This window comes from Lithobates pipiens, unplaced genomic scaffold, assembly GCF_037356315.1.
Source record: "Lithobates pipiens isolate NorthernLeopardFrog02 unplaced genomic scaffold, aLitPip1_a1.2 Scaffold_1, whole genome shotgun sequence".
NCBI lineage: Eukaryota > Metazoa > Chordata > Amphibia > Anura > Ranidae > Lithobates > Lithobates pipiens.
Genome location: NW_027507685.1, coordinates 45,657,220 through 45,672,758, shown reverse-complemented (window position 1 = coordinate 45,672,758; position 15,539 = coordinate 45,657,220). Strand labels below are relative to the sequence as shown.

At 44.6% G+C, this 15,539-nt stretch overlaps 1 protein-coding gene across 4 annotated transcripts in view; it reads left to right on the top strand.

The window, feature by feature from the left end:
* Window positions 1–2,272: 2,272 nt before the first annotated feature.
* LOC143996294 (integrator complex subunit 6-like) overlaps window positions 2,273–15,539 on the top strand; it is a 136,171-nt gene continuing 122,904 nt past the window's right edge. For 2 of the 4 annotated variants that reach the window (XR_013277542.1, XM_077491309.1), the window contains exons 1-2: window positions 2,323–2,646; window positions 2,785–2,862. Coding sequence is in view for 2 of the 4 variants with exons in the window: in XM_077491309.1 (XP_077347435.1) it covers window positions 2,536–2,646; window positions 2,785–2,862 (189 nt within the window). In the remaining 2 variants the exon portion in view is untranslated. Of the gene's footprint in view, window positions 2,295–2,318; window positions 2,647–2,784; window positions 2,863–15,539 lie in introns of those variants that run through there. The other 2 variants (XM_077491421.1, XR_013277556.1) reach the window with 2 other exon arrangements.

Here is a 15,539-nt window from a genome sequence, read left to right as displayed (position 1 = left end):
AGGTAAGCCTAGATTAAGGCTTACTTGTAGGTCCAAGAAATATCTCCTAAACCTATATGGTTTAGGAGATATTTGCCCGATAACAGGCACCGCTGTCTATGGCGCATGCGCCGTAGACAGCGGCGCGCAGGCGCACTGAGCGCGGCATTCTCAGAGACAGAGCTGCCGCGCGTGTCGGCTCCCGTGCGCATGCGCGGGAGTGACGTCATCGCGGCTTCGCGGAATGACAGCGACGGAGCTGCGAGACCCCACCAAGAAGATGGATGCGGCGGACTACAGGGGACAGCAGCGACTTCGCTGGCTCCTGTGTCAGGTAAGTGACACATAATGGACTACTATGCGATGCATAGTAGTCCATTATGCTTTACCTTTGCAGGGAATGAAAGAGGAAGTAAACTCATCAGGGTTTACTTCCTCTTTAACAGAATAGTCTTTTTTTTTCTGAGTCCAACCAACCAGCCAGTAGGCCTGTTATTTTCTTACTTCCTTGAAGCTGTCCAAACAACATAGCAGTTAGAGGGTTGAGACAAACCAATTAACACTGACAGGTGTGCTTAAAATGGTAAGCTTTTATTTTTGTAAACCTTTATCTTAAAAGAAAAAAGTGGCTTGTTATAACTGCCAATAAAGTGCTAGCTGGAGCTGGGCTTGAAATTAGTACTCACGTATGTAAAGTACATCAAACACCACCCTCTCCATGGACTAACTCGGCTGTTTATTGGGTGACCATGCTGCTCCTCCAAAGATGCAGTGGAGGAATAAATGTAGCCATCCGAAGGCTACTTTCACACTGGGGCATTGGCGGTAAGCTTTACTGTTGTTTTTGTGGCCCTTTTCAGACCCTAGCTGGGCGCTTTTAACCCCCCGCTAGCAGCCGAAAGGGGGTTAAATGCATCCGCAAAGCGCAGCTGTGGTCGTGCTGCCCATTGATTTCACCGCTCCTACAGCTTCTCAAAGATGTGGCTTGTGGAACTTTTTTTGGCGTCCTGCCAGCACACCGCTCCAGTGTGAAAGCACTCGGCTTTCATATTGGAGTGAGAGGAGAGGCTCTTTACAGGCGCTATTTTTAGCACTATAGCACCTGTAAAGTGCCTCAGTGTGAAAGCAGCCTAAGACAGGCGGTGTCTTATTGGCCGATCACCAAGTGAAACTGAAGGTATAAAATCCTGAATATATATATATATATATATATATATATATATATATATATATAAAATATATTCTTTTTTTTTTCAAAATTGTTGACTGTTTTTAATTTATAGTGCAACAAATAAAAACTGCAGAAGTGATCAAATACCACCAAAAGAAAGCTCTATTTATGGGGGGGGGGGGGGGAGACAAAAATGTTATTTGTGTACAGCGTCGCACAAACCGCGCAATTTAAGGCTTACCTGTAGGTACTGTGAACATCTCCTAAACGTACAGTTTAGGAGATATTCACTGTATCTGCATGTGCTGAAGTCATCGGCACATGCGCACTTCACAGGCCGCTTTTGCTGTTTCTTCAGGGCCCGTGCCGTGAACGGCGGCTCCCGTATATATGTGGGGGAGTGACGTCATTGCGGCTCCGGCTAATCACAGCGCCGGAGCCCACGAACCCGGAAATGTCTCCGGGAGACATGTCGCCAGTCACACCGCTGTGCAGGGGCTGCTGTGGTGGCTTTGATCTAAGGTATTTCATAATGAGCTAGTATAAGATGCATACTAGCTCAGTATGCCTTTGTCTTGCAGGTTTATTTTATTTTTTTTCAGAGTTTGCAACCACTTTAAGGTAACAAATGTCCGGCCTTTCTAATCACTTTAACAAGGTTTTGGATGCCGTGCCATACATGGAGGAGGATTGATGACATAGAGAATCCAGCAGCCTGGAGTGTGAGGTCACATGGAGAAGAGATAACCCGGCATGCCTTGTGGGCAGCAATGTGCTCCTGACCTCACATGCACCATGCGCCCGCCTGCCCACAACTCCGCTTATCAGATACCTCAGTGTATTGCCAACCTCCTCCTCCTTACCATCACTCCCTCTCATTAATCAGACTGGCACAAAGTCTCCCCCCTATCCGAGCCAATCCAAACATGAACCCCGATAGAGGTCCCCGACACACTGCAACTCCCAGAAGGCCAACCTCTGCAAGAGGCCGAGCCCAGCCTAATACATATGCAAATATGCAGAGGGTTCGCCAGCCAATGGCGTGACGGGCTGTCACGTGGCGCGCGGACAAGCGCCGCTCATGAATATGCAAAGACGTCGGGCCAATGGCGGCGCAGCTCGGTCACATGGTGCGCTCGGTGAGGTGAGGGAAGTTATCTATCAGTGAACACGGTAAAGAGACTCAGAGCTCAAGTGAGCAGTAGAAGGGGCGGCTCGTCCGCGCGAGACGTCTTCCCTCTATACAGAGGGGGCGACCCGCTCCCCTCTAACCGCCAAACCTAACTAAGTGCCGTAGATGAGCAGAGCTCCCCGGCCAGGGGGGACATAACACGGCGGCATTCGGGGCAGCTTAGGCTGGCGCTTCCGCCTAGCATGCGCTGAAAATGCCGATTTTACTTTTCCTCATAGACACGTCCGCCTCTATGAACCAGCGGACGTATCTGGGGACCTCGTATTTGGATATTGCCAAAGGCGCGGTTGAGATATTTATGAAGGTAACGGACGGGACTTGTGTGTGAGTCTCGGAGGGAGGACGGTGGTCTGTAGCGGGGAGGGGGATGGATGGATGGGGGTTATTGGCTTGTTGTGTGATATTCACTCCCCCCTCCCTTGTTGTGTTTGTGTCCCCGCAGCTGCGTGCCCGGGATCCGGCTAGTAGGGGCGACAGGTACATGCTGGTTACATATGACGAGCCTCCATACTGCATCAAGGTAAACGCATCATTCTCCCCTCCTCCCTGTGACACCCGACTCCATGGCGGGACGTAACGCCAGGCCCTCCCTCCCCCAGGAACTGCCCCTCAGGGGGACACGCCGCACAGCGGAGGCCCGCGGCGGGGATGTGAAATTCGGCGGGAGGCGCCCGGTGGCGGCCACTGAAGATGGCCGACATCTTGCTTTTGTATGAGCTCTGAGACTGCTCGAGATGGAGGCGGGGAGGAGAGCGCTGGAGGGTAAAGGGGGCTGGTGACGTCAGCGATAACAACCGACTGATTGGTGGGAAGGAGGTCAGGACACGCCCTTTCCTGTTTTAACCCGAGCTGCGCAGTGATAGGCAAAATAATAGGCAGAGCGGCGGCGCGGAGAGTTCCTCTACTGCCTTTCTGGGGGGGCGGGGCCTGTGCCTGAGGGGGCGGGAAAGAGGAAGTGCGGGCTTCAGTTGTTGGCATGCGGGGTAGGGTGGAATGCTGAGTGTGTCACTTGTGGATGTGCTGTCATCTCCTATAGGAGGAGATCTGCTCCTCTTCTGCAGAGTGTATAACATGAGGCAGAAAAATGGTCAACCTTATTAGCACCTATACTCACAAATGTTACATGTGGTCCTGACCCTTTAATTAAAGAGACACTCCCACTAGTGTTTGTTTTTTTACGTTTTAAATCCTTATTTTTATACTAAATCAAAAATATTAAATTGAGCAAAAAATTGAGTTAAATCTTGGCCAGGCCTTGGGATAGCATCACCCTAGGGTCAGGTATTTAAAACAGCATGGGGGTTGGAACATAGAGGAAGATTACCCCCTAATTTCCACCCTATCAACCCTTCTTCTTTTTAAAACTTACTATCTCAGCTGCCCCTATTAAACAGACCACATATCATTTTATGGATGTTCAGATATAAAGCGAATACAATATATTGATCTATTTTGGGATATATATATATATATTTTTTACACACACGGAAAGAGTATTTAAGCTTTTCTTTCCCTGTCCTTGTTTGAAATGGTAAAAATAAAGAAATTATAAAAAAAAATTGAGGGGGGGAAAAAACAAATGACTGCAGCCACCACATTTAATGGTAAGCTGCACTATATTATTTTAGTTAAATTTTTTTTTACCGCTTAAGGACCGAGTCTCTTTCTGAGATTTGTTGTTTACAAGTTAAAAACAGGTTTGTTTGCTATAAAATTACTTAGAACCCCCAAATGTTATATATTTTTTTATTTCTAACACCCTAGAGAATAAAATGACAGTGGTTGCAATTCTTTTTGTCACACCGTATTTGCGCAGCGGTCTTACAAGCAGACTTATTTTAATAAAAAAAAGACAACAGTAAAGCTAGCCCAAATTTTTTATTTTTTTTTATATTTTGAAAGATAATGTTACACCAAGTAAATTGATACCCAACATGTCACGCTTCAAAATTGCACCCGTTTGTGGAATGGTGACAAACTTTTATCCATAAAAACTCTCCATAGGCGACTTTTAAAAAATTCTACAGGTTGCATGTTTTAAGTTACAGAGGAGGTCTAGGGCTAGAATTATATATAGCTTGTTGGGACGGGGCGCTCTTTAAAATTATTTTATTTTTTATTTTTTTTAACACCGTTTAAAATAAATAAATTGTCACTTTTATTACTATTACAAGGAATGTAAACATCCCTTGTAATAGAAAAAAAACATTACATGACCTCTTAAATACGAGATCTGGGGTCAAAAAAACCTCAGATCTCATATTTACATTAAAATGCAATAAAAAAACAAAAAATTGTCATATATAAAAAAAAGTCCCTTTAAGAGCTATGGGCAGAAGTGATGTTTTGATGTCACTTCCACCCTGCTGTGATATGGAGACAGGTGGGGGCCATCCTCCCCCTTGCTAGTCTCCATACCCAGGCAGGGGACAGACCTGATCTGCTGCACACGTCTCCGGTAAGCAGCGGAGGGGACCGAAGTGCGGCGGGAGGGGGCCCTCTCCCACCTCCGATAAAAGTGATCTCGTGGCGAATCCGCCTCCGAGACCACGTTTATCTTAAACCGGGCTGCTAACTGAAGAAGAGGATACCGGGGTTATGGCAGCTAGCTGCTGCCACAACAACGATATCCTCCTTCAAAGTACCGACGTATAACGATGGTGGGTGGCCCGGAAGTGGTTAATATTTGCCTCTTCTACCACTTTCTTCAAATTGCTGATACTTAGACCCCATACTCACTATTAGATTTTCTGCATATTTTTGTCTTTGTAGTGCAAGGGCCTGCCTGATTGCATACAAATTTAAACTCTTCAGATTTACCAAAATATACCATATGAGGTCAAACCTTTAGACAAAAATCTGCAGAAAATTTAATAAGTGTATGGGGTCTTAGGTAAGCGATACATGGGTCGAATTTCGAAAATCTTATCTATGAATTTTCGTTTGAATTTTGCACCATTAGTGGGCTGCAGCAACAGCCAATATTTAAGTAATTGGGCATGTTGGAAATTTTTGGAAAAACAAACTATTTTCTAATCAATATTGGGAGAATTGTGCAAGAAATTTAACCAAAAAAGAAAGACGCAAGAGTGCAAAAAAAGAAAAATTCCCATTAAGAAAAGATTCTTAGCCACAAATTCTTTTCTGTAGCAACATGAAGTGAAATTGGTTGGTCGAATTTCAAAATCAGTGGTGGCACCATTGGATCACAAAATGCACAAAATTTCTGATTTTCAAAAGAAAATTCTTTCAAAATTCAACCATGTATGGCCAGCCTTAGAGATCTGCTGGCACAAAGCTCAGAAAAATGTAACTGCTTGACGGTCGTGTAACGTAGCTGCGTGGCAGCTCTCCTGTGCCAGATTAAGCACTAGGTACATGATCTACCACTTCTGGGCAGAGGGTGCGCACTGCCGGAAACCTGTCTGTGTTTTGATTTAACACCGCAGGTGCCAGAATTCACATTGGGCAGAGACCTGTCTGCATAAACAAGGCAGAGCTTTGCCCTGTCAGTGGGGAAATAATACATTTTCTTTCCTGCAAAGTAGGGAATAAAATCCATGACTTCCCTTATTAAAATCACCACATTGTGTAAACCAAAACACTGGCTAGGCACACATTTATCCATTTGATCACCCTAGATGGTTAACCCCTTCCCAGCAAGTGACATTACTATGACTGCATCTTTTTAGCACTGATCACTGCAGGCTGCTCGGGCATGGGATGATGTCAATAGACATACTCCCGGCAAAGTAGGTCCACGCTGTAGCCATCATTCTGCTATAGCGCGGATCTGAACAAGTTAATTTCTCAAATATAATTTCTCCTTATGTGTAATTGGGGTCACATGACTATTTTCTTTCCTTTTAGCATGGGCTGTGGGTGGAGCTAAGCCTAAGCAGGTCCCATGTCCTATGTCCTGTGATGTTGTCTTAGCCTTTTCAGTCCTTGCCCCCTCAGCCTTGGACTGATGGCTTCAATCTACTTTGTACAGCCTTGGGGGAAGGACTAAAAAATGCTGAGGCCACATTACAGGCCATGCTCTGGCTTAGCCCTGCCCCACCCGGGTCATAGCGAGTTTAGTTAGCTAGGGGATTTCCTCCACAGTAAGCCATGTGTAGACACGACTTGCTTAGAAGAGAAGCATGTGCAGTGTGGTGGCAGTGGTGCAAAGCCTCTGAGCTTGCAGATTGTTGCCACCACAAACAACAAATTATAGATGACCAGAACTTGTGTACAGTAAAGATTTTGGCTCTAAACAAACAGCTCAAAAACCTTAATGATTATTTGGAATGATTTATTTTTTTATTAGGTTTAGTGACACTTTAAATAATGCAAGCCAACAGAACAGAGTGACCATTACACCTGTCCCAGAACTAAAATGTGACAAAACAAGCTGCCTGGCAAATAATCGTCACACTTGCCTCCAGATGTGGGTGCAAAAAAAAATGTAATGAGATTAACAGTTCTGTACACAAGTGCTTAGCAATGCTTTTTCGGTTTTGCAGAAACACTACAGTCCATTTAACCACTTGTCGACCGGCTCATGCTGATATACATTGGCAAAGTGGTTCCTTCCTGTGAATCGCCGTATGGGTACGCCTGTACCTTTTAAGGGCGATAGCAGGCGCGCGCACACACCCGCTGCGCGGCAGGGAACCCGATGCGCGTGGCCAGCGGGCGTGATCGCGTGCACGAGAGCACACACATCCCTGTTCTGATCGCCCCCTAGTGTTAACCTCTTCACTACCAGTGACATTTACACAGTAAACTGCATTTTTATAGCACTGATCGCTGTATAAATGTCAGTGGTCCCAAAAATGTGTCAAAAGTGTCTGATCTGGTCATCGCCATTACTAGTTTAAAAAATAATAAATGCCATAAATCTTTCCCATAGTTTGTAGTCACCATAACTTTTGTGCAAACCAATCAATATACGATTATTGCGATTCTTTTTTTTTTTTTTTTCCAAAAATATGTAGAAGAATATATATTGGCATAAACTGAGGAAGAAATTTGTTTTTAAATACATTTTTGTGGATATTTATTATAGCAAAATTTAAAAAAATATTGTTTTTTATTCAAAATTGTCGCTCTTTTTTGTTTATATCACAAAAAGTAAAAACTGCAGAGGTGATCAAATACTGCCGAAAGAAAGCTCTATTTATGGGAAAAAAGGACGTCAATTTTGTTTGGGTACAGCGCTTCTTGACCGTGCAATTGTCAGTTAAAGTGATGCAGCGCTGGATCGCAAAAAAATGGCCTGGTTATTAAGCAGCCAAATCTTCTGGTCTGTAAGTGGTTAATATGGGTTTCTATGGGTCACGTTCACATCTGTGCATTTTATGGAAAGGGCCAGGAACCAGCAGGTTGTATTTTTAATCATATAGAATTCAATAAATCAAAAATGTATATTGATTCATATTCCAGGTGCATTTTGCGCTTTTCAACTGCAACCTGCATAGGTGTGAACCAGGCCCAAAAGTTGTAAACTCTGATTTGTCACTTTTACCTACAGGTAACCTGATAATAAAGCTTACCTGTAGGTAAAATGAATATCTCCTAAACGTGCAACATTTAGGAGGTATTCACATATTTTGCAGACTGTGACATCATTGGCACATGCACACTGCACCCTGAATGGTCGGCATACTCAATATGCGACCTAGACTCCATCAAAGCTTACCCATTTAAATGGCCAGAGCCCATGAACCCAGAAGGATGACCGGGTGAAGATGGAAGCCCTGTCAACGGTCACAGTGTGCCCCTGGAGGTCTTAGTTTTATGCATTGCATACTAGTACATTATGATCACTTTCAGAGGACTGGAATTTTTGAGTTTACCACAACTTTAATGGCATAATGAAGGTGCCAGCAAAATCTGTTCGTTTGGATGTGGCACGTGTTTTCTTCCTTGCTTTTCTTGGTGGTTTCCCCCTCTGGAAGAACATTCGAGGCCTAGAAACCACACGTCCTGAAAGGGCTTTTTTTCCTTTTGTGAGACATTTGGAAGGTGAACTTGAAGTCTAAAGCTGCGTACACACGGGCGGACTGTCTGGCCAACTAAGTCCGTCAGAAAATCCGACGGACAGTCCGTCCTACTTTCGAATGAACGGACTTGACCACACACGATGAACAAACAGTCCGTTGAAAGCTTGTACGATGACGTGTACAGCACGTACGACGGGACTAGAAATAGGACATCCAATACACAGCAATGCAACCTTCCGCCGTGTAAATCCTTTCTGAGCATACGCCATACTTAGTCCGTCCAACTAGCCTACTCACGAGCGGACTGTCCGCTGAAACCAAAGTTGGACGGACAATATTACGGAAATTCCGAAATACTTAGTCCGCCAGACTGCACGCTGAAAAAGTCAGCTGAAGCCCACACACGAGCGGACTGTCCGCTGAAATGTTTCGGTGGACTAAGTTGGACAGACAGTCCGCCCGTGTGTATGCGGCTTTAGATTAGTCCAAGTGTAAGCAAGCTGTCCTGTACCCTTGTTCTTAATTAATTTGTATTTCTTCAGCATTGTATTCCCTGTAGACTCAAAGCACTTATGAGGTGGAACACTTGGACGCACTAAATTGAGCAGGTTAATCTACCGGCATGCCTTTGGAGCAGTGTTTCTCAACCTTTTCAGTTGAGGCACACTTTAAAACTATAGACAATCTTAAGGCACTCTTTAAAATTGTGAACAGTCTCTCAGGGCACCCCATTCTAAAATGTAAAATAAAATTACAATAGCTTTATATATTGTAGCAACATCCACATGTAGGACATTGAATGTTGGAGGTGATTTATTCTTCCAAAGCAAATACTTTTGCACTCTGATACTGACTAGTATTCCAATGTTTCTCTTCTCCCTCAATTTCCCTCCATCAGTCAGCTAATGTCACCCCAGTGCTGAGGGAGAGGGGCACAGAAGAGTCAAACAAGGATGCTGTGGAGGCAACAGACATCCTCCTTAGTAACTGATAATGTCATTGGTTGTTAGGATTCCAGTGTCAAGAAAGTCATAATGGTGCATAATGAAAACGCATTGCTTTTGTGTAACTAAGGGGCAAGCTTGATCCATCTGCTGGTTTGTATACAATTTTTTTATACATTTTTAGCCATTTTGCCAAGACACCCCAGGGGGGTCTTGGCACCCAGGTTGAAAAAGGCTGCTTTGGAGTAGAGGCACAGAGAGAATATGCAGACTTCTTGCAGATTGTGTCCTGGCTGGAATTTGAACCAAAGCAGAAGCCACTGTGCTGGAGCTACAGTTTGACTCACAGGCCAGTGTGGACCGGCTTTAAACAGCCTTTCTGCTACTTCAATACAAGCCTATGGGAATACAAAAGCAGCTTGAAACGGGTCAGAATGTGGTCAACTACAGCTGTCAGTGAATTATTGATTTTGGAAGCTTCTCAAACTGATGTCAAAAGAAAGCTCGCTAACAGCCCCAAGTACATAGACATGGACCCTTACAGAGAGTGCAGCAAATACGTTTTTGGTAGCCAGAATAATAATCATTGTTATTTTTTGGTTCTGTGAATGTAACATTTTACCTGCAATGCTTTGTTGGTACAGGTATTGGTAGTATCACATTGAAAGGTAAAACAACAAAGCTATTGGAACTCTTTGAGCTGCTAGGCTGTTTTTAGCGCCATACAGCTTTAGCGCTAGAATGCCTGTAACTTTTTAAGCAGTGGTAGTTTTATTGTTTTTTTTTTGTTTTTTTTCTCAACACTGTGGACTCTTTGCTGAGTTTCATATTGCAAAGACCCTTGCTAGTTTCTCCTTGTGAGAATGAAAACCTGCTATGTTAACCAAGTTTGCTTGTGGCTGAGGCAGCTACAATAGTAGGATTGGTTAGGAACTGTCCAGTGCTGATTCTGTTCTGATATAGGGTCAGGCATGTAGTGTTGTTAGTTATTTTATAGTTTTAAAGCCAAACATCACCGCCACATGTAGCATAACACGGGACTGTAATATTTCATGGACCAAAAAAAATCCTGCGTCGTAAATTAAAAATTGTAATAGACACAAATATAGTATGAAGCTCAAAAGTATATTAATAAGGAACAGTGTGAAACTGACTCTTGTGGATTTGTGGTCTAGGCCCCCCAGTTGTCTTAACACTTAACCACTTGCCGACCGCCTCACGCCGATGTACGTCGGCAGAATGGCACGGGCAGGCATAAGCACGTACATGTACGTGATTTGCCTCCCGCGGGTCGGGGGCCCGATCGGGCCCCCGCCCGGTGCCTGCGGCGGTCGGTTTTCGTTCGGGAGCGATCCCGGACGAGGGGACGGCCATTCATTCATGGCCACCCCCTCGCGATCGCTCCCGACGAATGGAAATCCCCGGTGACATCACTTCCTCTCCTGTAATGTAAACACAGGAGAGGAAGTGATGTATTCTCTCCTCCGTGTCGGTATTTTTCGTTCCGACACGGAGGAGAGCGGATCAGTGAGTTGCACCAACACATCCCACACACAGTAGAACATGCCAGGCACACTCACACCCCCCCTTTACCCCCCGATCACCCCCCCAATTACCCCTGCCCCCCCAGTCACAGTGACACCAATGTCATTTTTTTTTTTTTTTTTTTGCATTGGTGTCATTTGTGACTGTAATAACTGTTAGGGCAGTTAGGGTTAGCCCCCTTTAGTTCTAATGTACCCCCCTAACCCCCCCAATAAAGGTTTAACCCCGTGATCACCCCCCGTCGCCAGTGTCACTAAGGCTGGGTTCACATTGCAGCGGTTTATGAGAACGAATGTGATTCGCACCGCACTGCAGTGCAAATCACATCCGATCTCTGTGCGATTCGAGTTCAGCCATTCGCCGCACCCGCCGCACCCGCCACACCCGCCGCACCCGCCGCAAATTCGCACGGGACCCTTTTTTTGGCCCGCAGCAGAATCGGATCGCATGGGTGTTCACACCATGCGATCCGAGTTTGCAGATCGCACTGCGATATGCGAACTGATCTGGGGGTGTCAGTAACATTTCACTGACACTCCCAGCAGTTCGCATAGGGCAGTGTGAACTGCCGCCGGGAGGCATGCGATGCGGGAACCCGCCGCGGATTCGCGGCGTTTCCGCATCGCTCCAGTGTGAACCCAGCCTAATAAGCGATCATTTTTCTGATCGCCGTATTAGTGTCACAGGTGACGCTAGTTAGGCAGGTAGGTATTTAGGTTCGCCGCAGCTTTTTATAGCGCTAGGGACCCCCATATACTACCGCATAAAGCCCCCTGATTGCCCCCTAGTTAACCCTTTCACCAGTGATCACCATATAACTGTTACAGGTGACGCTGGTTGGTTAGTTATTTTTTTATAGTTTCAGGGCACCCGCCATTTATTACCTAATAAAGGTTTAACCCCCTGATCACCCGGCAGGTGTCATTTGTGACTAATAACTGTTAGGGCAGTTAGGGTTAGCCCCCTTTAGTTCTAAGGTACCCCCCTAACCCCCCCAATAAAGGTTTAACCCCGTGATCACCCCCCGTCGCCAGTGTCACTAAGGCTGGGTTCACATTGCAGCGGTTTATGAGAACGGATGTGATTCGCACCGCACTGCAGTGCAAATCACATCCGATCTCTGTGCGATTCGAGTTCAGCTATACAGATAGTATGGCTGAATTCGTGTCGCACCCGCCGCACCCGCCGCAAACTCGCACGGGACCCTTTTTTTGGTCCGCAGCAGAATCGGATCGCATGGGTGTTCACACCATGCGATCCAAGTTTGCAGATCGCACTGCGATATGCGAACTGATCTGGGGGTGTCATTAACATTTCACTGACACTCCCAGCAGTTCGCATAGGGCAGTGTGAACTGCCGCCGGGAGGCATGCGATGCGGGAACCCGCCGCGCATTCGTGGCGTTCCCGCATCGCTCCAGTGTGAACCCAGCCTAATAAGCGATCGTTTTTCTGATCGCTGTATTAGTGTCACAGGTGACGCTAGTTAGGCAGGTAGGTATTTAGGTTCGCCGCAGCTTTTTATAGCGCCAGGGACCCCCATATACTACCGCATAAAGCCCCCTGATTGCCCCCTAGTTAACCCTTTCACCAGTGATCACCATATAACTGTTACAGGTGACGCTGGTTGGTTAGTTATTTTTTTATAGTTTCAGGGCACCCGCCATTTATTACCTAGTCTCACTAGTGTACCCCTAAATTTAGGGGTGTCTACTTTCTAAAATGGGGTCATTTGGGGGGGGGGGGTTTGTGCCATCTTGGCATTTTATGGCCTTCAAAACTGTAACGCCCTTAGAAAGCCTGAAGGCGGTGCTTGGTTTTTGGGGCCCCGTACGCGGCTAGGCTCCCAAAAAGTCCCACATATGTGGTATCCCCGTACTCAGGAGAAGCAGCAGAATTTATTTTGGGGTGTCATTTCACATATGCCCATGGCATGCGTGAGCAATATATCATTTAGTGACAACTTTGTGAAAAAAAAAAAAAGTTTGTAATTTTCCCGCAACTTGTGGCAAAATATAAAATATTCCATGGACTCAACATGCCTCTCAGCAAATAGCTTGGGGTGTCTACTTTCTAAAATGGGGTCATTTGTGGGGGTTTTGTGCCATCTTGGCATTTTATGGCCTTCAAAACTGTAATAGGTAGTGAGAAGTGAACTCAAAAAATTACGCCCTTAGAAAGCCTGAAGGCGGTGCTTGGTTTTCGGGGCCCCGTACGCGGCTAGGCTCCCAAAAAGTCCCACATATGTGGTATCCCCGTACTCAGGAGAAGCAGCAGAATTTATTTTGGGGTGTCATTTCACATATGCCCATGGCATGCATGAGCAATATATCATTTAGTGACAACTTTGTGAAAAAAAAAAAAAAAAAAAAAAAGTTTGTAATTTTCCCGCAACTTGTGGCAAAATATAAAATATTCCATGGACTCAACATGCCTCTCAGCAAATAGCTTGGGGTGTCTACTTTCTAAAATGGGGTCATTTGTGGGGGTTTTGTGCCATCTTGGCATTTTATGGCCTTCAAAACTGTAATAGGTAGTGAGAAGTGAACTCAAAAAATTACGCCCTTAGAAAGCCTGAAGGCGGTGCTTGGTTTTCGGGGCCCCGTACGCGGCTAGGCTCCCAAAAAGTCCCACATATGTGGTATCCCCGTACTCAGGAGAAGCAGCAGAATTTATTTTGGGGTGTCATTTCACATATGCCCATGGCATGCATGAGCAATATATCATTTAGTGACAACTTTGTGAAAAAAAAAAAAAAAAAAAAAAAAAGTTTGTAATTTTCCCGCAACTTGTGGCAAAATATAAAATATTCCATGGACTCAACATGCCTCTCAGCAAATAGCTTGGGGTGTCTACTTTCTAAAATGGGGTCATTTGTGGGGGTTTTGTGCCATCTTGGCATTTTATGGCCTTCAAAACTGTAATAGGTAGTGAGGCGTGAAATCAAAAATTTACGCCCTTAGAAAGCCTGAAGGCGGTGCTTGGTTTTCGGGGCCCTGTACGCGGCTAGGCTCCCAAAAAGTCCCACATATGTGGTATCCCCGTACTCAGGAGAAGCAGCAGAATTTATTTTGGGGTGTCATTTCACATACGCCCATAGCATGTGTGAGCAATATATCATTTAGTGACAACTTTGTGTAAAAAAAAAAAAAAAATTTTTTTTTTGTCATTATTCAATCGCTTGAGGCAAAAAAATAAAATATTCAATGGGCTCAACATGCCTCTTATCAATTTCCTTAGGGGGTCTACTTTCCAAAATGGGGTCATTTGGGGGGGTTTTGTACTGCCCTGTCATTTTAGCACCTCAAGAAATGAGATAGGCAGTCGTAAACTAAAAGCTGCGTAAATTCCAGAAAACGTACCTTAGTTTGTAGATGTGACAACTTTTGCGCAAACCAATAAATATACAATTATTGACTTTTTTTTTACCAAAGACATGTGGCTGAATACATTTTGGCCTAAATGTATGACTAAAATTGAGTTTATTGGATTTTTCTAATAACAAAAAGTAGAAAATATCATTTTTTTTCAAAATTTGCGGTCTTTTTACGTTTATATCGCAAAAAATAAAAATCGCAGAGGCAATCAAATACCATCAAAAGAAAGCTCTATTTGTGGGAAGAAAAGGACGCAAATTTTGTTTGGGTACAACATTGCATGACCGCGCAATTACCAGTTAAAGCAGCGCAGTGCCAAAGTGTAAAAAGACCTCTGGTCATTTACCAGCAAAATGGTCCGGTCTGAAAGTGGTTAATTTTGACTATGGCTTACAGAATGTGTGTACACTGGACTCCTTCCTCCTGGCACCTTATTCCTAAATAGCTTTCCATATATTATCTGTGTTTTTGGTATGGATTACCATAGTGAGTTAACGGCAATACCACTTAAATGACTCCAGATCCCATGATAAAGAAAACTTCTCCACTCTCATGAAATGAATGTGAGTTATGCACAGACTACAGCTTCTTTTGGGCCACATGTAGCTGCTTGTGCCTTGAATTCTTTCAGACTGGAATATTTTTACACATATTTGTGAAGGAAATAGCAGTTAATGTTAATTTTGTGTAAAATTTTGTATTTTCGGCTAGTTTATGTACAGTGGATATAAAGAGTCTACACACTCCTGTTAAAATGTCAGGTTTCTGTGATGTAAAAAAAATGAGACAAAGATCCTTTCGGAACTTTTTTCACCTTTAGCCTAGGTTCACATATATGTGACGTGGGAACTATCGCTGGTTCCTGCATTGCATGTCTCTAGCAGGCAGTTCACACTGCCCTCTGCGAACTGCTGCGAGCGTCAATACAATATTAATGACGCCCCTAGATCAGTTTACAGATCGCAGTGTGAACTGTGAACTCGCCCAGGAATCGGATCACATGGGCGAGATTCGGTCTTTACTGTGTTACCTTTTTAACAATGAGAGCCCTCTGATGCTTTGGAAGCTCTCTGTGGGCCATGGCTCTTGCTGTAGGATGCAACTAAAAAGATGTCAGGAAAGACCTACTAGAACTGAACTTTTATTTGGGGTTAATCAGAGGCACTTTAAATTATGGCAGTTGTGTACTGACTCCTAATTAACATGAGTTTGAATGTGATTGCTTAATTCTGAACACAGAATTTTGGGTTCCTGGAGGACTGGGCTGACTTCTCAGTCGGCCACCAGTACTATAGAAGGGACGGACTGCACCTAAATGAGGAGGGTTCAGATTAGATGGGAG